At 32.3% G+C, this 27,865-nt stretch overlaps 4 protein-coding genes across 8 annotated transcripts; 2 read left to right on the forward strand and 2 right to left on the reverse strand.

Moving 5' to 3' along the window:
- LOC106779290 (UDP-arabinopyranose mutase 1) lies at nucleotides 1-2,937 on the forward strand. Its single transcript, XM_014667370.2, has 4 exons — nucleotides 1-607; nucleotides 1,374-1,624; nucleotides 1,745-1,913; nucleotides 2,270-2,937. The coding sequence occupies exons 1-4, from the start codon at nucleotides 95-97 to the stop codon at nucleotides 2,597-2,599; spliced, it is 1,263 nt and encodes a 420-aa protein (XP_014522856.2). The 5' UTR covers nucleotides 1-94; the 3' UTR covers nucleotides 2,600-2,937.
- Nucleotides 2,938-5,207: 2,270 nt separating this feature from the next.
- On the reverse strand, nucleotides 5,208-10,598 carry LOC106779313 (probable tRNA (guanine(26)-N(2))-dimethyltransferase 2). Of its 3 annotated transcripts, XM_014667401.2 has the most exons (13): nucleotides 10,241-10,597; nucleotides 9,510-9,857; nucleotides 9,257-9,344; nucleotides 8,931-9,052; nucleotides 8,704-8,843; nucleotides 8,542-8,614; nucleotides 8,259-8,347; nucleotides 8,028-8,133; nucleotides 6,875-7,087; nucleotides 6,572-6,766; nucleotides 6,265-6,342; nucleotides 5,607-5,802; nucleotides 5,208-5,470 (listed from the first exon to the last, which is right to left on the reverse strand). In XM_014667401.2, the coding sequence occupies exons 1-13, from the start codon at nucleotides 10,514-10,516 to the stop codon at nucleotides 5,457-5,459; spliced, it is 1,938 nt and encodes a 645-aa protein (XP_014522887.1). In that variant the 5' UTR covers nucleotides 10,517-10,597; the 3' UTR covers nucleotides 5,208-5,456. The 3 variants fall into 3 exon arrangements, with proteins under 3 accessions (XP_014522887.1, XP_014522886.1, XP_022632254.1); XM_014667400.2 differs by having other exon boundaries at nucleotides 5,208-5,802; nucleotides 10,241-10,596; XM_022776533.1 differs by lacking the exon at nucleotides 5,208-5,470 and having other exon boundaries at nucleotides 5,615-5,802; nucleotides 6,265-6,340; nucleotides 6,569-6,766; nucleotides 10,241-10,598.
- An 8,042-nt stretch (nucleotides 10,599-18,640) lies between these two features.
- Nucleotides 18,641-21,420, forward strand: LOC106779314 (COBRA-like protein 4). Of its 2 annotated transcripts, XM_022776534.1 has the most exons (7): nucleotides 18,641-19,025; nucleotides 19,134-19,213; nucleotides 19,299-19,378; nucleotides 19,694-20,150; nucleotides 20,239-20,386; nucleotides 20,515-20,792; nucleotides 20,885-21,420. In XM_022776534.1, the coding sequence occupies exons 2-7, from the start codon at nucleotides 19,162-19,164 to the stop codon at nucleotides 21,163-21,165; spliced, it is 1,296 nt and encodes a 431-aa protein (XP_022632255.1). In that variant the 5' UTR covers nucleotides 18,641-19,025; nucleotides 19,134-19,161; the 3' UTR covers nucleotides 21,166-21,420. The 2 variants fall into 2 exon arrangements, with proteins under 2 accessions (XP_022632255.1, XP_014522888.1); XM_014667402.2 differs by having other exon boundaries at nucleotides 18,641-19,213.
- A 363-nt stretch (nucleotides 21,421-21,783) lies between these two features.
- LOC106779294 (protein COBRA) lies at nucleotides 21,784-26,780 on the reverse strand. 2 transcript variants are annotated; one of them, XM_022776545.1, is made up of 6 exons: nucleotides 26,505-26,780; nucleotides 25,413-25,512; nucleotides 24,342-24,798; nucleotides 23,735-23,894; nucleotides 23,358-23,641; nucleotides 21,784-22,442 (listed from the first exon to the last, which is right to left on the reverse strand). In XM_022776545.1, exons 1-6 carry the CDS (start codon nucleotides 26,552-26,554, stop codon nucleotides 22,153-22,155), a joined length of 1,341 nt encoding a protein of 446 aa, XP_022632266.1. In that variant the 5' UTR covers nucleotides 26,555-26,780; the 3' UTR covers nucleotides 21,784-22,152. The 2 variants fall into 2 exon arrangements, with proteins under 2 accessions (XP_022632266.1, XP_014522862.1); XM_014667376.2 differs by having other exon boundaries at nucleotides 25,413-25,492; nucleotides 26,505-26,779.
- Nucleotides 26,781-27,865: the final 1,085 nt, after the last annotated feature.

Consider the following 27,865-nt stretch of genomic DNA (forward strand, 5'->3'; position numbering starts at 1 on the left):
TCTCTCTCTGATCCACAAAAGTTAGCACATCTTGCGGGCAATACCTCTTGAAGAAGTCATTGTTACCTTAAACATTCAGAGACATGAACCTTTAATGTTTACACCCCATACTAGTGCCGATAACTTAGGCATTGCACGTGTTACACCCTTCTCTTTTCCCCTTAATACTCCTACAACCTCCTTTTCTTTCTCTTCAAAAGCTCACTCTTTTTCTCCCTTCTCTTCACCCTTTCCCTTTCTCTTTCTCTTCTCTCTGCAACTTAACCTTCTTCTTGCAATGGCAACTGCAACTTCTTATGTCACATCGCCACCTCCACTCAAAAATGAGCTTGACATCGTTATCCCCACCATAAGAAACCTTGACTTTCTTGAGATGTGGAGGCCATTCTTTGAGCCTTACCATTTGATCATTGTGCAGGATGGTGACCCCACCAAAACCATTAAGGTTCCACCTGGTTTTGACTATGAACTCTACAACCGCAATGACATCAACAAGCTTCTGGGTCCAAGGGCCTCTTGCATCTCCTTCAAGGACTCTGCTTGCCGCTGCTTTGGCTACATGGTGTCTAAGAAGAAGTACATTTTCACCATTGATGATGACTGCTTTGTGAGTTTTCCTTTCCTTTTACCTTTCTGGGTGTCTCCATTTTGTTAATGGACAAAATCTGCACGCATGGATTTATAGAGTGACACAAATTTTGATAAAAGTACAGAACAAAAAGCATATGAAAAAACCACATCAAAGTTCTGCATTTGTTTGCTCTTTTGTTCGATGTTTGGAGAGATCTTGAAGTGATTTTTTTGAACTGAGTGACCAATTTCATGCCTCCATACAATGATTTTGGTTGCAGATTCTCCTGTGCCCTCTAGATTACGGATTCTGTTATTCTGCTCTGTATCATTGTTATTCTCCAAATGTTTTCAATGTGCAACTGGTGCTGTTACTGTTTTCTTTTTTACTTTTTGGCCATTGCATGAGTTAGATCCATGTTTTGTGGTCTGTGATGATGAACTTTCTCTTCAAGGTGTTTAGATTATTAGTGAAATATTATTTTGCTCATCTGTGCTATGAGATTTGGAAGTTTTAAGCATAGTCTTTGAAAATGCCTTTCTTCTTACAATTCTACCTGCTAGGGTGTAATTTTTACTGCAAAGTATTACATTGGTATATATTCCATAGTATTAACTCTGTCCTTTATCTGTTGAACTCACATGTCAGCAGTGCCATATCTTCTGCGGACCTTGGATTTATCAGTTGATTTTATAATCATTTGTCTATACTTTTATATGATGATTAATATCTAACTTTTTCTGCTGCTACATTTTTTTAATTAAATTAAATCATTCACTAGTTTATTGTTTTTATGGCCCAGGTTGCCACTGAACCATCTGGAAAAAAGATTAATGCACTTGAGCAGCATATTAAAAACCTTCTGTGTCCATCCACACCATACTTCTTCAATACCCTTTATGACCCCTTCAGAGAAGGAGCAGATTATGTTCGTGGATACCCTTTTAGTCTTCGTGAAGGTGCACCAACTGCAGTTTCTCATGGTCTTTGGCTCAACATCCCAGACTATGATGCTCCTACACAACTTGTGAAGCCTCTTGAGAGGAACACTAGGTATATATATATAGTACCATATAACATAGTAATACCCTTATTTTGAACCTTTTACCTAACAAAAACTACAAAGTGTTAGCCTATACAATTTTGATTGTGACTCTTGTCATTGTGTACAAGGTATGTGGATGCTGTTCTGACCATTCCAAAAGGCACTTTATTCCCAATGTGTGGAATGAACTTGGCATTCGATCGTGATCTCATTGGACCTGCGATGTACTTTGGTCTCATGGGAGATGGTCAACCAATTGGACGCTACGATGATATGTGGGCTGGTTGGTGCTGCAAGGTCAGTTTCTTTCCTTTATTTCCAGTGTAAAACTTTATAGGAACAGTTGAATGGATATTTAGTAATGCTTAAATTTGTACATACAATTGGTCCCTTTAGACAGTTAGTAAAATTAAGCAGTTATTTCTTCTGATAACATGATCTAATCACACACTTGTTATGTCAGTACTCATCAAAGCAGAACTAAGGTTAGATTGTTTTCATTAAGTTATTCTGCAAAGTTTCCTTAAACAAGTACACAATTTTTTGTTTTATAGATAAGTTCGGTAAATAGATTCCTCACATGCATACCCTTATAAGCTAAATGAATATTATAGCCAAAAAACAAATGAGATACTTTGATGATGGTGATTCAGGTGATCTGTGATCATCTGGGGCTAGGAATCAAGACTGGTCTTCCATACATCTATCACAGCAAGGCTAGCAACCCGTTTGTTAACCTGAGGAAAGAGTACAAAGGCATATTCTGGCAGGAAGACATTATTCCATTCTTCCAGAATGTTGTGCTTCCAAAAGAATGCACCACAGTGCAGAAGTGCTACATTGAGCTCTCCAAACAAGTCAAGGAAAAGCTTTCAAAGATTGATCCTTACTTTGACAAGCTGGCAGATGCCATGGTTACTTGGATTGAGGCTTGGGATGATCTTAACCCTGTTGGAGCATCTAAGGCCAATGGCAAAGCATAAACAGATCTTGGTTAGCAACCACTGAAACTGGACTAGAAGTGGAACTATTTATATGCTGTACTTTTTTTAAGTATTTCTTTTCGATTTACAATTAGTGTCACTTAAGTTTGCAGCATGATTAGCTGTAATTCTATTTTTTTCACTTCATGCTTTGAGATTATGAAGAATAAAGTACAATGGTCTAGTAGTTTTCTTGTGATTTTTGTACCCTTAGTAGACACACATCACTCAGGACCTTATCACTTGCTGGTTCTGAAGTTCAACTGAAGCAAGTGTTATTATAGGAAGAATATCAATGTATGGCTCATTACCAAATCAACAGTGATCGAGTTTTCAAACTGATGTGTTCAGAAAGTTTGATTTTTCTTCTGTAATTTTTCTGCCACTCAAATCAGCTACTTTTCATCAAATGCTAGCTTGAATTTCCAAACATAAAAGATTTATAACAGTGATTTCCCTCTCATGAGAAGATGAAAAAATCCAATTAGAGTTTAATTTCCATACGCAGAAAATGTAAATAAATAATTTCATCAATCAACAAGAATCATTATTTATCAATATAACTTTTAAGTTAATTATTATAAGATTCAATATGCTTATCAAATATAACTATTTGTGATTGGATAAAAATGCAAAAACTCTTTACAATGTAGACTATTTATTCAACCAGTTTATATGAAAACTTACAAATAACTTCAAAAACTTGTCAAACCAACTATTGATGGAGATAGAAATAGTTGCTGGTATAGAGAATTTGGAAATACTAGATATGGAACAAGACAAGAAAACCAGTATTTTGGTAGAATAAACTTTACAGTGTCAACTTTCTTTTGTTACTAGTTTTCTTATTACTGCAATAGAAAACTTTTGTCGTTGATATCATGGTAGTTTGATTTCTAGCACTGAACTGTGGTATTTCTTCGATGAACGAATAAAGCAAAACTACAGTAACACTAAAATGTGATGATGAAAATTTCATTAACTTACTGCTGTTTGCATTCACATGAGATGATTACGTAAACATTAATTGTAGTGTAGCTGCAGTGGACACGTTTGCAAGTCCTTTATGTGATGTGGAAGGTTGTGACATTGGTTTAATGTGAGAAATTGTTCTGCATGAGCAGTGGCTAGCTGTATTTTAGCTCCATTGGATGGTCATCATTGAAAGTTTGTAATAAACTGTGTAATGTACTAAACTAGGTGCTCAGTTAGTGCTGGCAATTTATTGTGACATTGGGATACGTGACCTTAGGTGTCTGTATGTGGTAAATCCGTATAGTTGTTGTCCATAGCTTTTGGGATTTTATTTAGTACTTATAGAATATGCCACTGTTCTGTTTTAGCTACTGTTGTTTTACTCTCACCGACACTGATGGTAAATCTCAGAAAAAAAAATTACATAGTTCACACTGTTCTTAAAATTTTTATTATGATTTCATGGAAAGATTGATAAAGTTTTGATAAGGATTATTTTTATTAGATATTGGATTTGAGCAGTATCATTCAGCAGCTTAATCACTTCATTTCATCTAAGTACTTTGAGGGTGAACTTCTTCAGAATTGTAAACACTTTTAAAGAGTTATTTTTAACAATGGTTGAGCTACTGTTGCTAAAAGTTGTTGTGAATCAAACCTGTTAAAATTAATTAAGAATAAGGCAACATCCCTTCTATTTTTTATTTTTCAAATCTTTCTTGCTCCAAGATTTATAAAATAAATAGAAATGCCAAAATTTTATGTATAATAAATGTTATTTAATTATGTAAATATTTATAATCTTATAAGAAATGGAATAAAGTTTTTCTATTGGCCAAAAAATATAAGTTTTTTGTTGATTTAAATTTTCACCTAACTTTAAATATGTTAATTTATCGTTTAATATAACATTAAAGAAATATATATTTTGCTATTATCAATTCAACCACAATTGAGCTAATCCGTTATCCATTATAAATCAATTTGATTTTAGAAATACTAATGTTTATCTGTTTTGAAATATATTTATGAGCATTACAGGAAATCTTTTTTTCTTCTTAATTAACACATCCATTTAAAGAGAATATTAATTACAGAACATTTACAGTTTTCTATTAAAAATATTCTCCATGAGTTACAAATGTGTGGCAAGTTATTTTTAACACTGATATTTCTGCATCTAACAATGTTTTGTAGAGACGCAAGCAAAATGTTGACAAAATTGAACCCTGTATGGTCCTCCATTAAAATGGCAGGCAGTACAGTCCACACCATTAAAGTCAATCATTCTTAATAAAATTTCAATATGAAGATAAACTAGTAAACATAGTCATGATATATTGCTGTGAATTAACATCACACTTCATGAATCGCAACAATCTTAATACCAATAATAAATTCTTGGAAAAAACTATATAATAAATGAAATCGGTTCAATGCACATGGATTGCACCAATTCAGTGAGTATTGTTTTTTAAAAAACATTATAATAACCACCAAACAATTTGAGCATCCTTCAAGAACCTGCATACTCAAGTCTAGTGGCCATTAAGGGTCATTATTTTTACACTAGGAAAGGACTTCAACAGCTTTTATACAAAGAGGGAAAAGACAGAAATATGTAGGGCTAAACTTGAAAGGCAATATTTCAATTTCCTTTTATTTTTCTTTTTCGCTCAATGTTTGAAACTTCAACTACTATAAGAAACAACAAATACATAGTCACTAAGAAAAAATAATCCACAGAGTACAATTTCCATAATAATCCCAAAAGACAAAAATAAATGACAAATTCTAACATCTAATTTGATGCATGGTGCCTTAATCTCCCCTCAGCATTTTGCATACTTGTTAATTGAGAAACAAGGCACATTATCTACTTTTACTCGTTTACCTCTGCAAAATTTAGTGAAGACAAATGGATTTCTTTAGTAACCATAATTTAGAACTCCATGACCTCTAGATTGATGAAAATAATTTCAAAACTTTTTGAGCTAAGATGTGACAGTATCTTCAGTCCTTGGCTTCTTACTTTTCGGTTCTTCTTCGTCTTCCTGATTGAGAGCTCCATTGATAGCTTCAGGACCCAAAAGAGAGACATGCTTGCTAGTAATTGTACGACCTGCCCTCAGTTTTGGACCCCAGTGTCTTTCAGGATTTGGAAGAAAGCGTGCAACTTTCTTAGCTTGAGCCTTGCTGAGAGATGCTACAGCACGAGCAAAATTGGCCTGAAAAAGACAGATAAGAAAAGTTCTAGTCACCACACTACATCTGATCATACTCCTAGCAAACCATATGCCAAAATACGAAGAATGACCAATATCTAAGTTCATAGAAATTCACCACATGGCCCAAAGCCTTGCTATACAATAAGTAAATAACGACGGATATATGTTTACATCACAAATAATTTATCATGTCTTAGTAGTTCATGGTTTTGACTAATATATGTTTAGTAACTTGTTGGAAGATGTTTGTGGTGCTTAGTGCTTAATAATACCAAGTTTGGCCAAAACAAAATTTTCTAATTCACCCACCACAAACCTATGCACACATCTTAGTTTAGATAAAATCCTCCTCCATGACTTGCTTGACTTATCCATCCAAAAGCACATAATAAAAATGCTGGGATAAGGAGAAGGGGAGTAACCCCATCTTGCTTGAGACCAAAGCTTTAATGACTAACATACCTGTAGAACTGGTTCCTTTGCAAGGATGATGCTTCCTGATTGATCTGCTGGCTGAGGCTTCACTGGATGATTTTTTACCTGAAGGGAGAGATAATCAATGAACAATTGAGTAAAAATGCAAATCATTCTTTATAAATCTTCCCATTATACCCAAGCAACCCAAATAAGTTCTACTCAAAGCATCTTTAAATGGGGCAATGTGTTTTATCTAGGAGTGTTTTATATACATGCAGAAAAATCCGATTCTGCAGCAAACAACAAAGCCAACATATAAATAAAAAGGTTTTAACCATGCATGATCACTTACCCAGCAACGCATAATATCCCAAATAACATCCATGGGTGCATCTGATTTGAGCCCCAATGGATTAACATGAGTTCCAGATATACGATAGCCTGCATTGATCACTGCAGAACGGAAAATAATTGCTGATGGAGAAGTACATTTGAGGGTCGCACAGAGATTGTGCAGACTCAAAAAGAGGGGAACATCAGGCAATTCCTGCAAAGAATATACTCACTTAATATTACAATTTAGAAGATTTGGGCAAACTAATTGTAATGTAAAATGTTACGTGCATATGCATCTTAAATGAACATAGAAACACACCTCTGATATTGTAGTCAACACAGCTGAAATGCGATCGTAAGCTGGATATCTGTCTTTCATAGATTTCACATCTGCTAGAATAGCAGTTACCCATTCTTGGTCGTGGATAGGAGCAGACCATATAGGACCACCCATATTGAATTTTTTCCCACAGTCAGTGCATTCTTGAGGAACAACAGGACCAAAGCCAGGCAAATATCTGACACTGGTATTCTGAAAAGGTAAAATGAAATTATGCTCCTCCCCTCAACATGTCATGGTTTTTAAACAGCCAAGAAAGTAACAAGTAGTATAACATGCCAGCCCTCTTGGTCTACTGCTAAAGCATAACCCCAATCCTCAAAACACAGTGGTCAAGAAGAGACGGTAAAATTTAGTGTAAAAGTAACACTTCCAGACTGTCATAATAGAATTGATTATCCACCACAACTCCATATTACATTTTATAATATGCAAAGAAATAACTAAAAAGTTATGTAAATTGATGAGCTAAATGCCCCCTAAAATTCTAGTTTTAACTTCAACAATCTTTATCTTGTACTCAGTTCGTCCTTGGCACACAAAAAGGGACAGATGAATAAAACATATGAATCCTTCTTCACTAGAGCGAGTAACTTGCTTTAGAGTGTAATGGAAGTAATATCAGTCATTGGTGAGAAAATTAATATTCAATATTGCGTGCATTTAAAAATAAAATACATGCATATAGACATAACAAATCATACAAATGTCAAGAACAGCTTATTATCATGACAGCAGGTCTAGGTGTACTTTGAAACAGTGAATCAGCATGTAAAATACATGCATATAGACATAACAAATCATACAAATGTCAAGAACAGCTTATTATCATGACAGCAGGTCTANGTGTACTTTGAAACAGTGAATCAGCATGTAAAATACATGCATATAGACATAACAAATCATACAAATGTCAAGAACAGCTTATTATCATGACAGCAGGTCTANGTGTACTTTGAAACAGTGAATCAGCATGTAAAATACATGCATATAGACATAACAAATCATACAAATGTCAAGAACAGCTTATTATCATGACAGCAGGTCTAGGTGTACAAAGAAGTTTGAAACAGTGAATCAGCATGTATTGTGTCAAAATGATGACAATAACAGACTAGAACAGGGTTCACACCTTGGAAATGGTCCTTCCAATGGGCTGCAGGTGGAAAGAATCACAACCAGTACACTGATAAACATATGAGAGCTTTAGGGGAGTGTTTTTCATAGCACTAGCCGAACTGCAACCAAGTATTTCCTCATTCAGTCATGATAAAAGAAAATTATATTTTATGTCACGATCATTAATTTGCAAACACTAACAATATTTACTGAAGCACATGATAAAAAAAAGTAGAGAACTCACGTATATATGCGAACAAAAACACGTAGATAAAAGTCCATCTGCACGGATAGCACAGGAACAATATACCTCTTGTACCGATTAGCATGACTCTGCAATTGGTAAGAAAACATCACACTTAAACTTTCATAATATAGATAGATGCTAAACAGATTCAAAATTTTGCACAATATTCGGTCTTTGATGACTGATTGACTACTTAACATCAATCTAGGCATCCAAATAACCGGAGGATACAAATTTAAGTATTAACAAACATTCAAGAAATTCCACATTATATATATACCTCAATGCAAGCCAGCACAATCCTCAAAGCCATTTCATGGCAATATTTCCCTCTCAATGGGTATGATCCATACCTAGTATGAATAACAATTATTAGATGTTCAGTCCACCAATCAAACAAATGCCAAAGAAAGTTTAAAGCCAATAAGTGTAATAACATTACTTTGAATAGCAGACCTCCCCATTCCCCCCACAGAGCACAGCCATGTCTGTTGCAGTACACATCAGCATACCTCCATCAACAACAGATTGAACTGCTGAATCCAGAAACACAGAAGGTGAACCATAAGGATCAAGATCAACCTGACAAAAACAGCACACATAAAGATCATGAAAAGCACATTTCCTCACAAAGGTTAACACAAGTACATAAACGTAGCATCCACTTACCACATCAAATTCTTTGGGGTGGGTTATCATATATACACGAGCGTCAGCAAGATGAGACTCGACTTTCGAAACTGCAACTGAACCATTGAATTTGATGTTTCTTCTACAAGCATCAACAGAAGCTGCCAAATGCAAAACAAAAAAAAAAATTGTAGTAAGCATGCAGATTCTTAAGCTGAAAAATCAAAGTAAACTAATCTCAAAACAGATAATATCAATAGTAAATACCCAATGAGCAGACAAACCATATAAAAGCAGAACTTTCTATGTTTAAAACTATAGAATAAAATTCAAGGACAATATAAGCTGAAAAACCCGTGAAACACCTTGATCGTTGTCCACAGCAACAACTTGACCAATTCCCTCCACTTCGCGGGCATATCTGAGAGACCTTAGCCCAGATGCAGACAAAGCCTGTATGCCGGCAAGAGAACATATATTATACACATGATACTTGTCTGGATTTGTATTTCGGTGAAAAGTATTTACATTAAATCAATATTTAATAGAAAACAATGATGGTGTCAACATGATGTCAAAGAGTTCCTATATAAATGAAATATAGCAACTACACAAAACCTCAAGAACTCTCGGGGGCTTCAGTTCCCTCCGTCCCTTTCCTTCTGAACCATTGATTTGACCTTCTGTAGTGCTGCATTCTTCAGTGACCTTCACTGAATCTTCTTCCACAGTGCTGCAAGGTTCTTCTGGAGATATATCTTCCTCTATTTTGCATTCCCCATTAGATTTATGATCTTCTGGTGGAGTTGTGTCAAGTTCTTCCTCCTTAACTAATTCAGAAGGTTCATTATTTTCAGGTACCTTTGGTGCCCCTTTTGTTTTCTTGGACAACATAGCCTCGTGCTCTTGCTTCCTTTTCGATATAAATGTTCTCAAAACAGCGACTGATATGTCCCTGTTATTAACCTAATAATTATAAAGAAGGAAGAAGGGTCAGTCTATACTAAACGAATATTGAATTCATCAGTTCACGCCTAGAAGAAAAAGTTAATAAACAGAGGAATTCAATATAAACGTAACAAAATAGAATGAATAATGACTTGCTCATAAAATCATACTAGTAACCATGTTAATAACCAATAACCGTCATCAAAAATAATTGAAAAGGTTCCAACATCATCCAATTCTTCAACTTTCAACATTTGCCTATCATGAAACATGCAAAAGATGTATCTGATGACAGAGGGAAAACTACAAATTTCAACTGGGTTTTCCAGCACAAGCAATATTTCAAAGCCAAACCCCCAAAAAACTAAAATTTATGTAAATAAAAAGGCAAACTTCATCACCTGAGTTTTGTTGTAAAAGACTTCATTTTTTGCGTGCATGAGAATCTCAGCTTCTCCTTCCTTGATGATTTTGTAGTCATTGAGATCTGAAGACATTGTCGTTCCTATATCATGCAAAAACAAATTCAGGGTGTGGTCCTTCTCTTCTGCTCGTTCTACGGTTTTCGAGCAGAAAAACGACCAAACCTTGAAAAGAGAAAGAGGTTTTGTTCCGATTCTAGTTGCTGAAACAAGCTTCAATTGCAGTTTTAGAACGTGGGAATGGGTAACCAACATAGCAAGGGTTTATATACATGGTTTTCAATTGCAATAACTGAAAACCCTATTGCGAAATTTTCAATTTTTCTTATGCAAAAGCGAAACAGTTTTTGTTTTTATTTTTTTTTTCTTAAACCCTAACTGCAACTCAATGAATGCCTCGTAGGGTCAAAGTCAAAAAAATTACCAAAGTCGTAAATTACAGAAACGAGTCTTTCTAAGAAAATATATTAAAAAGAGTAAGTATTATGCAATAGCCTTGTAATATAAATTATCGTTATTAAATTTATTATTTATGTAATATTACGTAAATATTAAAATCAATCATTCATATATAATTATTTAGTATTTAATTATATCAACTAAAATTATTTTATTATATTAAAATTAAAATAAAACAATGTTTAATTTGAATTTAATTTAAAAACAAGTATAATTATAACTGTGTTACTTTAATTGCTTTAAAATAATTTGCTAAATCTCTATTTATATAAATGACAATAAAAAGTGTTTTTAACTATGAAAAGTTTCAAAAAGTTTCTCTGCTACGAAAATAATGTTGGAGATCTTTTTTAACTCGTATCTTTGAATTTATTTAACAAATTTAAAAATATATTTATTTTTTAATTTTATCCATTATTTTTAATTAAAATAATGCATTTTCATTTTTACCTTTAAACGAGCACTACAGTTAATCAAAATTTAATTATTATATAAATTAAAATAATTATTTTACAATTTTGTATTTTTAATAAATACTTTTTAAAATTCAAATAATTATTTAATAATAAAAATTTATATAAATTATTTTTTCATAATTATCTTTAATAAATATTATGTTTTAGTTTAGAGACACTCTCACACCCCATTTAATACCCCCTTAGTGGGATACACGTGTCAGCCGTCCGGTCTTCCCTGGTAAAGTGGGAGACCAACTCTGCCAAGTTTTTAATTCCATTCCTTCGTGATCCGTGTAACAGTAGCAGAGCAGTGAAGCCCCAGAAAGTGGAAGTCAGGTGGCACGCTGGGAGTGGGCCGAACGTTCTAAGTGGAGGCAGTATTTAAGGTGGGATTGGAAGCCTGACGCCACTTTTCCCATGCAATCTTCTTCTTCCTCAAACTCAAACTTTCTGGAAGTCTCAAATTCTCCTCCTTCTCTCTAAAAACCTCCCAACCTTCCCTCTAAAATCCTAACCAATCTACTGTTCCGATCACCATTCAGATCACGTCTGAAGACTCCTGGTGCTCGTCCCTTTCACTTGAACCATTCGGTTTCAGTTTGCATCCGGTAAGTTCCAAAGACTTCGTTATTGACTTAAGCTTTCTCACTTCCTGCATGCATGCACCATTAAAGCTTGCATGTACTTGTAAACCATTCCTCTGAACCTACTTTTGTATTTCACTTTAGACTTTGGAAACTTAGAAGAGATAGTTGCTACCAACCTACTTTCGAAGTCTTAGCTGGAATTAGAGGTAAGGGAAGCTTATAAAGTTTAATTATAATTTCTTTGCATGGTTTGAATGTGTGTCTGATTTAATGTATGATTCACATCTAAAGTATGTTGCTTGATTTCTTATGATTGAAATATGGTATGTTGTTGTATGAGTTGTATGATAAGTATGAACTATAAATTCTGCACTGATATGAGTATGTATAAAACTTAGAGAAAATATGAATCTGAGATCGAAGGTCATTAGGACCGTTTGGTCCTCCCTTTTTCCATTCGGTCTGTTCGGACTGATCGGCCTAGTGTGTTTATTAAACTTAGTTGGTTTCCTTTAAATGTTTTATTGATAGTTACTTAAGAACGCCGGTCATAAACCTAGCGTTCGACCTTACAAGTGTTCGGCCTTAGGATGACACTTAAATTGTAAAATATGCAAATCTGATATTCCTTCTTTTGAAACCGTTCGGTCACTTAGTGACTGAATGGTCTAGTGAGCTTTTGTTTATTGAAACGTCCGGTTTGTGGACTAAAGTTCTTTTACCTCTTTAAAGAGTTTCTCCTTTCTTATTCCGTCTGTTTGAGAAGTGTCCGATCCTAGACCAGCCTTCGACCATGATTTGTACTTGTTTTATAATATCCTTTGCCAAACCGTCCGGATGACTATCACTTATAGTCAATCTTTTGGGTTACGGTCTTATTCCTTTTCGGACCATTCGGCCAACCATTTGACATTCTTCTGTTATTCAGTCTCACTTTTGATTTGAATGTCCGGTCATTATTTGTGTTAAGTCTTTGGTGGATAGTTCTATTCGTTGCCGGATCAGCCGGTCAACTATTATAAATGTTCCAGGGCATCCAGTTTTAGTTCTTGTTGGACCATTCGGTCATGTATCCTTGTCTCATTCCATCTTTTATTCTATCGTTGATGATCCGATCATTTTCTTGACACCCTTTCAGGATGACAGTAATAATGAACATATATTGAATTTGGTTGAGTAAGGGAATTCCAATGGAGGAATGTCTCATGAAGTGGTGATGATTGGTAAAGTATGAATATGGTCAGACCTAGTGTCGTCCTGATCCTGATATTCCGTGATGACGCTTTCTCAGGTAGAGAAAGGTTACTCATGTGTGGGAATGGCGGGAGGTCCGCGATCATGCGAACAGATGATCGTTTGAGGACTAACCTCGGGTGGCAGCTGATAAGTAAAGGCAGCTATTACACCATACCGGGTGCTAGGGACGTCGGGCTACGTGGTTCATACCGTCCGGACAGTGTCTTAGTGGTCGGTCATAAGTTGATGAACTTAGTATGCATGTGTAGTAATTGTGTGTATAACATGTTGATTTGGTTCTGTTTATTTGCTTACCTGTATGTTGAAAGGATTAATTAAATTTACATAAGCTTACCCTTATCTGTTGTGCTTTGTCTATGTTGCCGTTCGGTGTTCGACCGTTCGGTTATTCTCTTCATTGCAATGATCATCCTTTTGGGTGTGAGCAGAGGATACCTTGGAAGCTACTTTGGAAGACACTCTGGAGGATGTTGTGCAGACTGAGCAACCCGTGGAGGCCGTGCCTGAAAGTTATGTAGGACCGTCCGGTCCTTAGTATAGTTGTTTTCATCTCCTTGTGTTTTGTAAAAGCGTTCAGTATAGGAAACCTTTTGATGTTGGCCGTTAGGTCAATGAATTGCATTCAAGACCGTTCGGTCTATTTTGTAAATGCTGTATTCAATATTACTGATTTTACAATTTTAAATTCCAAGTATATTTCATACTACTATGCTTATTTACTACTGTTCTCCTTTATTGTTCATATTAACTCCTAAAATAAATTATAGCTTTGGTTATATTTATTGGGATGTTACAGACACATACAACTAGCCCAAGTATTTTCACTAGTTGTTTTGAATATTTTTAGTTTAAACTTTAACTTCTATATTTTAGTTAAATCAATAATTATTGATATTATACCTTAATGTAAATTACTTATTATAAATTTATATTATATATTGTAACATTCCAAAAACTAATAACATTAATCTATCGTTCAAAAGACTGTCTGTAAAGCTCAATCATTTTCATAATAAAGTTTAGTCTTAACAAAATATTTTCATATACATATATATGCTTTATGAAAATAATATAAAGTGAATATTTTACCCCTTCTAAATCTATTTTCATAACTTATATGTGTCATATACATAATTATATTTATATCATGTCATCTGCCATGCAACAAATAAAGAAATAAGTTATCAAAAAGAAAATTTGGTCTTAACGTCATTAATATAAATTTTATTTTAATAATATTAATAAATCAATTAGTCTTTCATCACTTCCTCTCTCTATATATATATATATTCAAAGAAATTTATTTATTAATATCTTTTGGAATATTTATATTAAGTGAATTATATAAGAGACGGGTATTTTTCTCATACTATAAGTATCTCAAATTTCCATTCCATAAATACAAGACAAGTTTAAAACATCTAGTACGTTGATTCATATATTATATATACAATAAACTCTCTTTCGTCTTCTCATTATTCCATTTATTAGCCTATATAACTTAAACAATAAGTGATCAAAGATCTTTTTCATAAAAATTAGATAAGTTCACTTATCATTTCACATTTGTAACATCAATTCACTTATTTGTAATATCAATTGAGTAATAATATCACACTTGGAGATGTCAATTTTGATAATAGAGTTTGAAATTCTTTTGCAATAATTGTTAGACTTTGATAACGTGGAACATTTAAGGATTTCTAAATGCATTTGTAAACATCACAAAAGATATTAGAGATGAAAATTCATTTTTATACTGGTTCAATCAAACTAAGCTACATCCAGTTATCCGTTAAGCACTTTTAAAGGGTTTCACTAATTTTAACAAGTTATAACAAGTTTCACCACTTCTGGTTTTACAATAGTTTAATTGATTGAAATCGTTTAACTCCCCTAAGTTAAACAAACCAAGTGTTTTAAATCACTCCTGATTATTCAAAGACAACAAAGTCTTTTTAAAACAAGTACAGATGAAAAGTATCTTAGAGAAGATATTAATAAATACAAAGAAGATCTAAAAAAACCTTGTTACAAAGATATTTTCTCAAAACTAAACGACACACTATCAAAAAGAAAGAACTTTGGCAGCATAACAATATGTGTAATTAATTCATTCCTCGTTGTATTCTCTTCTTCATGTAATCTTCTATTTATGGACAACTTTGTAAAAGATTCGTTATTTTGGAGTATTGACTTTGAAAGAGTTGTTATAGCCTTTTGTAGGTTATCAGATGCTACTTTGCTTATGTAGAGAAATTATATTGTTGCACAGACCAAAAAGCATTGAAGAAACATTTCTAGAATATCTTTGTATTTCACAACGTCTTTTAGAATTAGCACAAAACTTTTGAATAAATCTTTTGTCATTGAAGGATTTGCACAAATAAAGAGAAATTACACAACAAACAATTCATAGATTGAATTTAAAACCTTAAAAGTTTAGTTTGAAGTGAACCTGTATAAAATCTAACGTGACTTATGACTTTTGTTTTTCAAAGATTTTTTCTAAACGTTATTTTATAAACTCAAGTATTTAATTATTATTATAGACAATTTAACTCCTGTAAAAGAAATTAAAAGTTGTTTTTGTGAAAAGTTTTTAAACTCTATTCAATCTTCCTTTTTAGAGTTTTCTTGGACTATAAGAGTATGTTCCATTACTTAAGTTATAGATTTAAAGTTTTCTTAAAAATTTGTAATTAAAAAATATTCTTTTTTAATTTTTAAGCATTTTTCTTTTAAATAGACAAAATTGTTTAAATATTTAAATAGTTAAATAATTGAAGATTTAAAAATACATTTTGTTAATATAACAATAAAATAAAAAAAAATAATTGCTATATTACTATTACTTTTATTAATATTAGTGAAAGTAAATGCGGCAAATTAATAGGTTCATTAATTTTATATTTATTGTCCTCTTTATTTATATAATTTATTTATGTTTATGTTATTTTGTTAAAATTTGATTTTTATTTAACATAATTAAATCCAAAATGAAAAAAGTGGTGAGAATTATGTTTTGTTTTGATTTAAAGATAGAGGTGAGAGAATGAATTTGAGGGAAAAAAAAGAGATGAAGATAAAATTGTTTGGAATAAAAATAAATTTTGTAAAACGAATATATTTGAGATGAAAGTGTGTGAAAATTAAAAGTAATCCAGGATTGAATATTTAAAGATCTAATCCAGATTCAATTAGATTCAGAAAATGGGAGTACTTGTGGATTCAAATATAATTTTGCTGCAAAATTAGATTTTTTTTAAAAAATCCAAATCCAAATATTTTGATCAAATTTTAAATCTAGATTCAAATATTTTTATTGATATTTAAGTCCAAAACCATTTGTAAATTTATATTTATGATGAAAATTAATTTTTTTATAAATCTAATTTTAATTTTAAATTATATTTTAAAAAAAATAACTACTATAAATTTATAAAAAGTTAAATAATATATAAAATGTAATAATATTAATGACATTAAAGATTAATAATAAATTATATAAATTCTTAACATTTAAAAAAACTAACAATGGATTAATGACTAATCACATCGAAATACCATTTTCAATTCTAGATTTTAACAAATCGAATTCTAAATACGGTAGAGATTCCGAAATCTAGTGCTTTCAATATTCATCATGAATTGGATAGCGATGATAATCTTAAAATAGTAGAAGCTGCTTTATAACTACTCATTCCTGTAACAGACTTAATATCAGTAATAGTAAAAGGACCAGTATATTTTAATAATTTTTTTAATAATTTTTGTATAATAAATTATATATTATTATTTTATTAATTTGTATATTTTATCAATCATAAACTATTATAATTATAAAAAAATTATTAAATAAAATTGTTAAAAATATATTTTCCAAACAATTCTAATGTAATTAATTGCTTACAGGCAATTGACAAGATAATATGGATCCTTCGTATTTATCAAATGTAAGATATTGCCATATACTACAATTTCCATATAAATAAAATAGGAAATCTAGTTTAGAAAAATTATGTAATAAGGGTGACAACTAGAAAACAAAATTTAGAAAATGGGTATTTAGTGGCTCAGATCAGAGCAAAACTGGATGAGATAAGGGAAAACAGATTTTTTGTTCACCCTTATTCAAAGTCGTGATGAATGTGATGGATATGATAAATTAAAGAACAATTTAGTAGATGAAATTATAAGATAAAAATATAAATTAAAGCTAAAGTGAATTTTAAATTAAAAAATTTAAATTATATCTTAAAATAAAAATATATTAAAACAATTAAAATATTATATATATATATATATATATATATTTACAATTAAAATGATTTTTTAATTTTAGTTTAAAAATAAAAATTATATCTAAAAAAAACAAATAAAACAATAAAATATATAATTTAAATGAGTGAAATTAAATGAATTTATTATTATTATTATTAATATTTTTATTTTAATATAAAACCTATATTAAAAACAAATAAATAATTTATTTATTATTTTATTCATTCTTTTAATTATTATAATAATAATAAAATGTATTTATAAATATTTAATTATTATTTCTATTTATATGCTTTAATTATTTATTGTATTATAATGAAAAAATAAATATATTTTTAAAAAAGAAATAATATGAAATTTATAATAACTACCTTTCTTTGTTTTCTTCGCATCCGAACGAAGAAATTCTTTCTATGATTTTATGCATCAAACTTTATAAAACCATTGTGGATAAATAATCACTTTAAATATACACCCATATTTATAGTGGATAAATAATAAATTTAAATATAAATAAAATTTTAAAAAAATATTAGAAGACAAATTTTAAGTTTTTTGAATGTGCCTTTTACCTATAATATCAATTTGTTTAAGCAAATAAATATATTATGTGTATTTTTTTATTAGTTTATTCAAATATTTAATCGATCGTGTATAAATTTAGTAACATGAGATTGTTCTCACTTAACAATTTGAATTCATGTCCTAAGTATTCACGACATTAAATATTTGAAAGATTTTTTTTTCTTCACATGGTGATCTCATTCATCAAACGTATGCAACACTCTATGGCTATTTATTCTCTTTATTAAATCATTTAGTTAAAGTTTCTCATTGTTTTTTCTTTATTTCTCTTAGTTTCACAAAGATTATTTTGTAAGTTAGTGCATAGACAACATTTCTAATAACATTTAAATTAAAAAAATAAAAAACTTATTTTGTAACCTTGTTATTTACACACACTAATAATAAATTAAATTATTTTAAGTATTACGATCAAAAATAAATTTCTTTGTTAGAAGTTTTATATCGAGATAAAACTACATTATAATATATAAATGAAGTACAAACATTACTTTATAAATCAATTATAATATATAAACGAAGTACAAACATTGTTTTATAAATCAATTGTAAAACCCACATTCTAACCTAAATAATCCTAACATTTACTATGATGTTTTGAAATTATATACATTACTATTTTATTTTATTTAAAGACTTTATGAGACCGACATATCTACCAAATGCACAAGAACACCATTGTAATAGGTCTCTGCCAAATTTATCCAACCATTTGTACGTCCATATCAAGTGAATCAAACATCATTATTGGAGAATTTTCAAAAGAAAGAGAGAAATTTGCACTTGCAAACTAGAAAGGGAAAAATGGGGCATTGAAAAAAGTCCTTCTTTTCTTTTGAAAAACCTTGTTTCCATTCTCACTGTTTCAAGTTTCTTGATTTGAAGTATGACAAAAGAAAAAAGAAAACAAAGTTTCTTGATTAAGGAATTTCCTTTCCCTTTCAAACACGACCGTTGAAGTGTTATGTTCACTCTCACAGCATGTTGTTCTGATCTGTAGCGGTAGCTTTAAGAAAGGGAAACTTAAACAGAAACTCCAAGTGTAAGATAGTGATATATAGCAACAAAAATGTGCAGGTTCATAACAACCATTAGGTGAGACATAACTGGAACTCCAAGAGAATTCCCTCGAAGGTTCTTCTACAATATTATACATGCAATGCCTTAGCATTCTTCCTCTCAACTACTCTTGATCTATAAAACTTTTTCTCACTGATAGTTTCTTGGACCCAATTGTAGCAGTTCATAACATCAAACACGTATTCAGACAATGAGGCTTGTCATTTCAACTTTCTGTGTTCTTGTGTTATTCTCTTGTGCAGGTGAGATACAAGTTTCACTATATGTTGATTTTGTTTCACTAACACATGAATGTTCAACTAATGTTATACCTTTTTGTTGTCTCAGTTGCTTATGATCCTTTGGATCCAAACGGAAACATAACAATCAAATGGGATATCATGTCTTGGACACCAGATGGCTATGTGGTAACACAATCTGCATTGCTACTTGTTTTATACTTAAGTGTGTTTGTTTGCAAAATGGATTTCATGCAATGGAGTTATACTTAATGCTTTCATTTTCTTTAAAACAAGTTAATAAGAAAGCTCAGTATAATGTTTTGATTTAACTTAAGAATTAGTTAAAGTTGCTTTAACAAATTGCTGCAGTAAAATGCATGAATGAAACCAGCCTAAGTATTAAACAGAAAAGTTCCAAAATAAAATATGTAACTGTTAGTTGTTTAATCAAATCCTTGAGTCATGCAATGAATTCACCTGATTCACCTGATTTTCTATCAGGCAACTGTAACAGTCCACAATTTCCAAATGTTTCGGCACATCATGAATCCTGGATGGACCTTGGGATGGACATGGGCCAAGAGAGAAGTGATTTGGACCATGGTAGGAGCTCAAGCCACAGAACAAGGAGATTGTTCTAAGTTCAAAGGCAACATACCTCATTGCTGCAAGAAAACTCCCACAGTTGTAGACCTACTCCCTGGTGTTCCTTACAACCAGCAATTCTCAAACTGCTGCAAGGGTGGAGTGGTGGCTGCATGGGGCCAAGATCCTTCACAAGCTATCTCATCCTTCCAAGTTAGTGTAGGCCAAGCTGGTACCACAAACAAGACAGTGAAACTTCCCAAGAATTTCACTCTCTTGGCTCCTGGACCAGGCTATTCCTGTGGCCCTGCCAAGATTGTTCCTTCCACCACTTTCCTTACCGCTGACAAGCGCCGCAAGACTCAAGCACTAAGTATAATCTCTAACCTCACAATTTCAGTTTGATCACCAATTTCACCATTAACAACTCTCAAAAATCTCATTTGCTTTTTCTTATGCAGTGACATGGAATGTTACCTGCACGTACTCACAGTTCCTGGCAAGAAAGAATCCAAGTTGTTGTGTATCTTTGTCTTCCTTCTATAATGAAACTATCACCCCTTGTCCCTCTTGTGCCTGTGGCTGCCACAACAAGAAGAATTGTGTCAAGTAAGATTTCTGTAAACGTTAAAATAGTAAAAGGGTCATGCACAATCTCAAGGAATCTGTTAATATGTGTTATGTAAATTAGTAGAGAATTTCCAATAACTTCTCATCACTGTTGGTATGGTATGCAGGCGTGACTCCAAAATTCTCAGCATGGTGGGTCTCCACACTCCCAAGAAAGACAATGAACCATTGTTGCGATGCACTCATCACATGTGTCCAATCAGGGTTCACTGGCATGTCAAGGTTAACTATAAGGACTATTGGAGAGTCAAGATTGCCATTACAAACTTCAATTACAGGATGAATCACTCTCTCTGGTCTCTTGCTGTTCAGCATCCAAATCTTAATAATCTCACCCAAGTTTTCAGTTTTAATTACAAGCCTCTTCTTCCCTATGGTTCAATAAGTGAGTGCAAGCAAATCAATCTTCTTGAGTTTCTATTATAATTCAATAACTTTAAGAATGAGTTTTCAAGCATGTTGTTATTGTGCATGCAGATGACACTGGCATGTTCTATGGCATGAAATACTTCAATGATCTTCTAATGGAAGCTGGACCAACTGGGAATGTTCAATCAGAGTTGCTTCTTCAGAAGGACAAGGATACATTCACATTCAAGCAGGGGTGGGCTTTTCCTCGCAAGATCTACTTTAATGGCGATGAATGCATGATGCCTCCACCTGACACCTACCCATTTCTACCTAACTCAGCACCGCCAAGCCTAATTACCTTCCCACCATCTATTTTCTTGCTGCTTTTCTTTTTAGCAGTTTGGTGAACAAGTACATAGTGTGTCAGAATTTTATGAAAATTTTGAAACCATGTGTACCTTCTCCATGATAACAATAGGCATGAATACTCAAATTCTTTGGAAACACCTAGCCAATCTCATGGCTGTGTTTTTCTGACATGAGCACCAGGGATGCTGAATGTAAATCTCAACAGTGATTTTGTCCTAATGATAGATTCCTGATGCTGTCACAGCTATGCCATAATGAATAATTCATACGTTTTCTAGTCTGTTTCTTTGGACTACATTGACTGCATATTTGGATGAGCGCGTTGAGTTTTAGTTAAAATTAAGTTCAAAGAAATACAATTCATATCTAGTTAGAAGTTTATCATTAAAACAACATTATTTTAGAACCAAGCATGAAAATACGATCACTAAATAATTCAAATGTAGTTAAAATTTAGTTATACTAATAAACCTACAAAAACTAATTTATTTATAGTTATATTTGAGATGGAAAGAAGTATGAATATTTACAATCATGTTTACTAGTGTGTTCGAACGATCTTACCTCAATAAAAACACGCAGGAACATGTATAACAAATAAATACATGTACCAAACACAAACTAAATGAATCATCACCTCCCAAAACATACAATGATGATTCTAATGTGGCTGCAAAGAATAAGCAATGATCATTTCTTGTACAGACTTGCGTTTATGAATTATTCCATTTACTGTGTACCTTTAAATATTTCTTATACTTACAGAATCAACTATGGAGCTAAAATTAATAAACACATCATTACACTAAAACAAATAGAAATAACAATGTAGTAGCCAATTCAATCGCCCCATATGCTGAAACTTAGAAACAAATCAGGGGCAACAAAGCTACTAATGAATTTTTTCTGTGGATGTCTTACTCCAGCTTGGTTCAAATCCCAAATTGGTATCCCGAAATTGAGTCAAAACTTGTCAAATCGAAGATTTGTTCATGACAGATTTGAGTGTGGCATGCATAGGAACTTTAAGCGTATGCATGCAATACTAAGGCCACCAAAGAGGTCATCATCAAAACAAGCAGGGAAACCTCTTGCCTGGAACCAGCATTAGGTAACCATGGATAGGCATCAGGTGGTGGCATCACACAAACGTCACCATTGAAATAGACTCTCCGAGGGAAGGCCCAACCCTTGTCAAAAGTGAAAGTTGATTTATCCTTTTTGAATAGTAGCTCTGACTGTACATTACCATCAGAACCAGCATGCATGAGAAAATCATTGTAGAACTTAACTCCCCACAACATTGCGGTATCATCTGTTAAAAGCGACACAGATAAATTATTTTTGTTCCCCCACAAAAAATACATGCTCTATGGTGAAAACAAGAATTGTTGCTCTTGCAGTAATTATCACCAGAATGTTTAGAAAAGTCACCTTCAAGTATGTGTGCATTCCAAAGGTTGGTCAAATTTTCAAAAAATACATATTGAAAGAAAAATGTTTAAAACTGTAATGAATGAATGCACAGATAGAATCTTTTTGAAAAATCTGAAATTATAATATATATATATATATATATATATATATATATATATATATATATATATATATAATGTTATTCTTAAGATGGAGCATGGAAAGAAATTGAGTCGCTTTAAAATAATGTAGAAGTGGATCAGCCGGAGTTTGGAGAATAAAATGAATATTTTAATGAAAAGATTAAAAAAATGAGTAATTTTTTTGAGAAGAAAATAATTAACAAAAAAATTACAATCAATTAATTGCTTTGAGAGCATATGCAATTGAGATTTAAAAGCAAAAAATTTAACATAAAAAGTAAAAGTGGTAGTGATTGATAAATTAAGCATTTTAGAAAGTATGCAAATAGAGTGTTAAGAAACGGTGAGGCTACATGTCTTGAAGAAGAACAAATTCAGATTACAACAGAAGATAATCTAACACTCAAGAAGTTGGACTCTTAATATATTAATAGGAAGGAAAAATAAATATACTACCCAAGAAATTTGACAACTCCTCATAATCCTAGAGTGGCTGTCTACCAACAATTGTACCAAGCCTACACTACATTCAATTTCTGTTTTGCTTTTCCACTTGTATCCTAAGAGACAATCCTGTTTGAGACACTATCAGACACTACATTCAATTAAGTTAAATAGTTATGAGTATTTCACGTATCTAAAGTTGTAAGTCCTTGAAAGATAACACTTACTTATTGATCCGTATGGAGTTATTGACTGATAGTTGAAACTGAAAAGCTGGGTCAGATTGTCAAAGTTTGGATGTTGAACAACCAAGTTCCAGTCCGAATAGTTCATCCTGTAATTGAAATTAGTAACAGTGACCTTCACGCGCCAGTACTCCTTGTAGTTCAGCTTAACATGCCAGTGAACTCGGATAGGACACATATGACGAGTACATCGAACCAAAGGTGTAATACTACTTTTATCAGGTCCAGGGTTGGAAACAACTGATGCTAGATGTGGTGAATCTGGACTGTAATGATATGAAAAAAGGACATGTGATGTTATTGTACAGTTTTGATTTCTGTTAAGAAAAAAAATCAGTGAACCAAGCATTAAAACCTACTTTACACAGTCCCCTGTTAGTGATGAGTTGCCCTGGCAGCCACATGCACATGTAGAGCAGGGAACAACAGTATCGTTATAGAAAGATGAGAGCGAGACGCAGCAAGTGGGTGTTCTCTGAGCAAGAAATTGTGAATATGTGCATGTCACGTTCCATGTCACTGTGATACATTAGAGCAATGATAAGTTCAAACTACATTGATGGGTCTTGCTAATGTTTAGTAAAAACTCGGAACAACTGTTAACTTGGTTCTATTTGAATAAGCTTCTCAGTAAGAACTTAAAGTTATAGGAGAAGAAAATAAGAATTGAGTTTCCCTCATGAGAAAAAATCAACTTATGCACTTCAACTTTTGAAAAAGTTAAATGAGAGAGCTTCCATGAAAGTAAGTGTGTACAAGTTGAGTTTAGCTTATAGGAAAAAGCCAATTCAGTTTACCTTCCTTGTTTATTTTTCTACAGTGTTTATGGAAAACTTTATCTAAACATGACCTTAGACCAGTTTTAAAATATCACCAGAGTACCAGATTTTAGCACTAACAAAAACTACAACAAATAGATAATTAACTGAAAAGTGTGGAAATGAACATAAAAGTCCAGTAACTTACTGAGAGCTTGGGTCACTCTTCTTTTATCTGATTGTATGAATTGAGTTGGTTTCACAATTTTTGCCGGGCTACATGTGTAACCCGGGCCTGGTGCTTGCAAGGTGAAGCTTTGTGGCAGTTTGACAGTTTTGTTGGTGGTACCAGCACTACCTACACTAATTTGAAAGGCTGCAACTGCTTTGGATTGATCCTGTGCCCATGAGCTGAGTACACCACCTTTGCAGCAGTTTGCAATTTGTTGATTGTAAGGTGTACCCGGAAGTAAATCTACAACTATGGGGTTCTTTTTACAGCAATGTGGGATGTTTCCCTTAAATCTTGAGCAATCCCCTTGTTCAGTGGTCTGACCTCCCACCATGCTCCATATCACCTCCTTCTTTGCCCATGTCCATCCTAGTGACCAGCCAGGTGCTGATATATGACGGTATTTTTGGAAGTTGTTCATTGTAACAACAGCCTGTCCATTCAATTGTTTCTTAGACATAACTAAATGAAAAAAATAAGCCAAATCCATTCTAAATGGCTCTGACCAATAATATAAATAAACTCATGTTTATACTAGTTTTCATTCAATTACAGCGGTTTTACAACTTGCATAGTAAAAACTGAACACAATCTTGAATTTTCTGTGAAAATTGGATAGGAGTGTAATTTGGAATTCAAATCCTGTCATATTCCTAATTGGAACAAGTGGAATGGTAGAAAGCACAAATACAATCTTTGCGAATAGAAATTCATATGGGACCCAATAATTACAAACTGGAATCACACGATTTTAATGGATGCCATCATATGAATTTCAATCAACAGTGAAGGGTGATAAAGAACATATTGCTTTTATTTCTCAGTGAACAAAATGATTTTGCTTCTCGACCTTTTAAGCAAGATATATTATCCAAGAACTGAAATATAACATGAGATGGAACTAATGCGAACATGCGGATTCATCACAAAATATAAGCCTAACTAGAAGAGAGGAAACGGGACAAAAGCGTTTATGACCATGTCTAACTGTAAATAGATTATTTGCTTCTGATATTAATATGTGACACGGAAAAAGAATGTACTTACAACATAACCATCAGGTGTCCAACTTATAATATCCCATTTGATTGTGATATTTCCATTTGGATCAAGTGGATCATAAGCTTCTGAAAGATAGACAGTAAAACTAAAAATTTAAATTAATTTATGAAAGGGGGGACAATGTAAACAGTGAACTTCTACATTTTCCTACATCCTCAAGCACATTAAACCAAAAAGACAGTGATGATACTCATGAAAGGTGCGAAAAAATTTTCTAGACTTGATAAAGCAAATGATCAAAGAAAGTAAACAAGCCAACATTTATACAAGCAAATAACTAGTTCATGAAATCACACTACTACACTTTACATATTCAAGCACCGTGATAAAAAAACTCCATTGAAACCACGTAAATTCAATCTCATATCAATTTTTAACCAGCATCTTACAACAATACAGATAATCATAAGTTCATTTCCATTCCTCGGTACCAAGATTTAGAAAAAAACAAAGAAAAAGAATTACCAAGGAATTCAAAATCCATATTTCCCACTACAACCATCGGCACCATCAACATGAAAAGCCACCACAAGCCAATAAAAAAATCAAAACGTTCCAGAGTATCAACAGTATTTTTAGTTCTCATGTTCTACATGTTCCTGAAAAACACGCCATCTTTGTTTTTCGTGCCCCATTCCTAGAACCATAACTTTTCCTCATTACACTTTCGAAATACCCAAACCTTGGTCACTAAGGAACGAAATACACTTTAAGGACGAAACCTGCGATTTCACGACTAAAATTTGGCACTTCAAATTACAGAGACGAAAATTCAAGGTTTAAACAATCAGAAACTAAAGCCAAAGACGACCCATTTCTTTTAGCTATCAACCCATTTCCAAAACTTGGACAAAGTCCATCACCATTCATCACCCAACAAAGCGCGCCACCAATCTCAAACATTCATTCCAATTCAACACGCCGTGAGGACCACGTCATGTAAAAAGGAACAAACAATAAAACACAAACAATCTCGTACCCAACAGAGAAAAACAACACCCCCACCAATCGAAAACACGGAACACACGAAAAATCCAAAACTTTAACGAGAAAAAAGAGGAGCATGAGTGCAGGAACCTGTTGAAGTGAAGCACGTGCAAAAGAAGAGAAGCAAAAGCAGAATGCATGGGCAGGGTTTGAAGAAGGATCGGATCGTGGGTGTGAAGGTGAAAGGGAAAAACATTTTCCTTTGAACAGAGCGAATGTTGAGGCGTTCAGAATTTTTTGTTGTAGTGAGAGGGAAAGAGAACAGAGTGAACAAAAAGGAACAGAGGAAGAGAGAGAAAGAGTCTATGTGGAAAAATTACGCGGCGGAAACTGACTGTTTTGTTCTGTCCAGTTGGCGAGTGTTTGTAAGAGCAAGAGATCGTGGGCTATGAAATCCACTGTAAGCACTGCCAAAACTTCTAGAAAATTCAGCCCACTTTACACTTTTTTGATTTTTGATTTTTCATGATTTTGGTTTAAATGATTATATATATATATATATATATATATATATATATATATATATATATTTCGTAATAATACTTTGATGTTTCATTATCATTATTCCTATTTAGAATTTTGGAAGGAAATGGAAATAAATAAATCACAATTTATTCTTTTCATTAAACATTAAATGAAAGAAAAAATAATTAATGTCATCATATGAATTTGAAATTTATGTTTAATTTCTATTTTATTAATATTTTCAGCTAAAATGTAATGTTAAATGTAACTTATAAGGTGATTATTATAAAGTTAATAAATTTAAACGTGTATCTAAGTATATAAAAATATTGTCCTATCGTTAGATCACTTTATTTAGATTTTTATTTTTTTTTTCCATTTTCTTTTTAATTTTATTTAAACCTTTATTCTTCCTTTTCCTGTGTTCTAAAGCCGTGGTTTAGGTTCAATCAACGAGTGCTTAAATTCAAAACAGAAAAAGGGTGATTGGTAAATGTTTTTAATTATAGGATTAGATTATGTGAAAAATAAATAAAAGAATTAGAAGGTTACGTACCAGTTTATTAATTTATTTCTTTAAAAACTCTTATATTAAAAAATATTATCATAAAATCATTTACTTTTCTTTTTCTTCCATAATCTTCTTTCTTAAGATTCACAAAGTGAGGATGGAATGCGCCCAGCTGCCACCAGCTAAGTTAATTTATCCAAAACTATATAAAAAAGCACTTTCACTTCTGTATTTTTTAAAACATTAAAAATTAATAAAAATAAGTAATAAAAGTGACCATTTCCAGAATATAGTTAAAAGTACGAGTAGTTAAACAATATAAATAAAAATTATAAATAATGGAATAGATTATAACATTTGTTAGGATTCATTAAAAAAGTTTTATAGGCATATTTTTAATATGAAATTTGTGAAGAATGTTTAAACTGACATCATTGTTTGCGAAATAACGGTCGGAAAGAAAATATATAGGCTT

The sequence above is a fragment of the Vigna radiata genome, unplaced genomic scaffold, assembly GCF_000741045.1.
Source record: "Vigna radiata var. radiata cultivar VC1973A unplaced genomic scaffold, Vradiata_ver6 scaffold_190, whole genome shotgun sequence".
NCBI classification, from domain to species: Eukaryota; Viridiplantae; Streptophyta; class Magnoliopsida; order Fabales; family Fabaceae; genus Vigna; species Vigna radiata.

Excerpts from the sequence above, each read along its gene's own strand:
- LOC106779290 (XM_014667370.2), top strand. The coding sequence starts at position 95 with ATGTTTACACCCCATACTAGTGCCGATAACTTAGGCATTGCACGTGTT. Across the intron at positions 1,625-1,744 it reads CCTCTTGAGAGGAACACTAG|GTATGTGGATGCTGTTCTGA; the intron begins GTATATATATAT and ends ATTGTGTACAAG. Across the intron at positions 1,914-2,269 it reads GGGCTGGTTGGTGCTGCAAG|GTGATCTGTGATCATCTGGG; the intron begins GTCAGTTTCTTT and ends ATGGTGATTCAG.
- LOC106779313 (XM_014667400.2), bottom strand. The coding sequence starts at position 10,516 with ATGTTGGTTACCCATTCCCACGTTCTAAAACTGCAATTGAAGCTTGTT. Across the intron at positions 9,053-9,256 it reads TGCTGTGGACAACGATCAAG|CTTCTGTTGATGCTTGTAGA; the intron begins GTGTTTCACGGG and ends TGCATTTGGCAG. Across the intron at positions 8,615-8,703 it reads GGGGAGGTCTGCTATTCAAA|GTATGGATCATACCCATTGA; the intron begins GTAATGTTATTA and ends TATTCATACTAG.
- LOC106779314 (XM_014667402.2), top strand. The coding sequence starts at position 19,162 with ATGAGGCTTGTCATTTCAACTTTCTGTGTTCTTGTGTTATTCTCTTGT. Across the intron at positions 19,379-19,693 it reads GGACACCAGATGGCTATGTG|GCAACTGTAACAGTCCACAA; the intron begins GTAACACAATCT and ends ATTTTCTATCAG. Across the intron at positions 20,151-20,238 it reads CCGCAAGACTCAAGCACTAA|TGACATGGAATGTTACCTGC; the intron begins GTATAATCTCTA and ends TTTCTTATGCAG.
- LOC106779294 (XM_014667376.2), bottom strand. The coding sequence starts at position 26,610 with ATGTTTTTCCCTTTCACCTTCACACCCACGATCCGATCCTTCTTCAAA. Across the intron at positions 24,799-25,412 it reads GGACACCTGATGGTTATGTT|GCTGTTGTTACAATGAACAA; the intron begins GTAAGTACATTC and ends TTGAATGGACAG. Across the intron at positions 23,642-23,734 it reads CTAACAGGGGACTGTGTAAA|TCCAGATTCACCACATCTAG; the intron begins GTAGGTTTTAAT and ends ATATCATTACAG.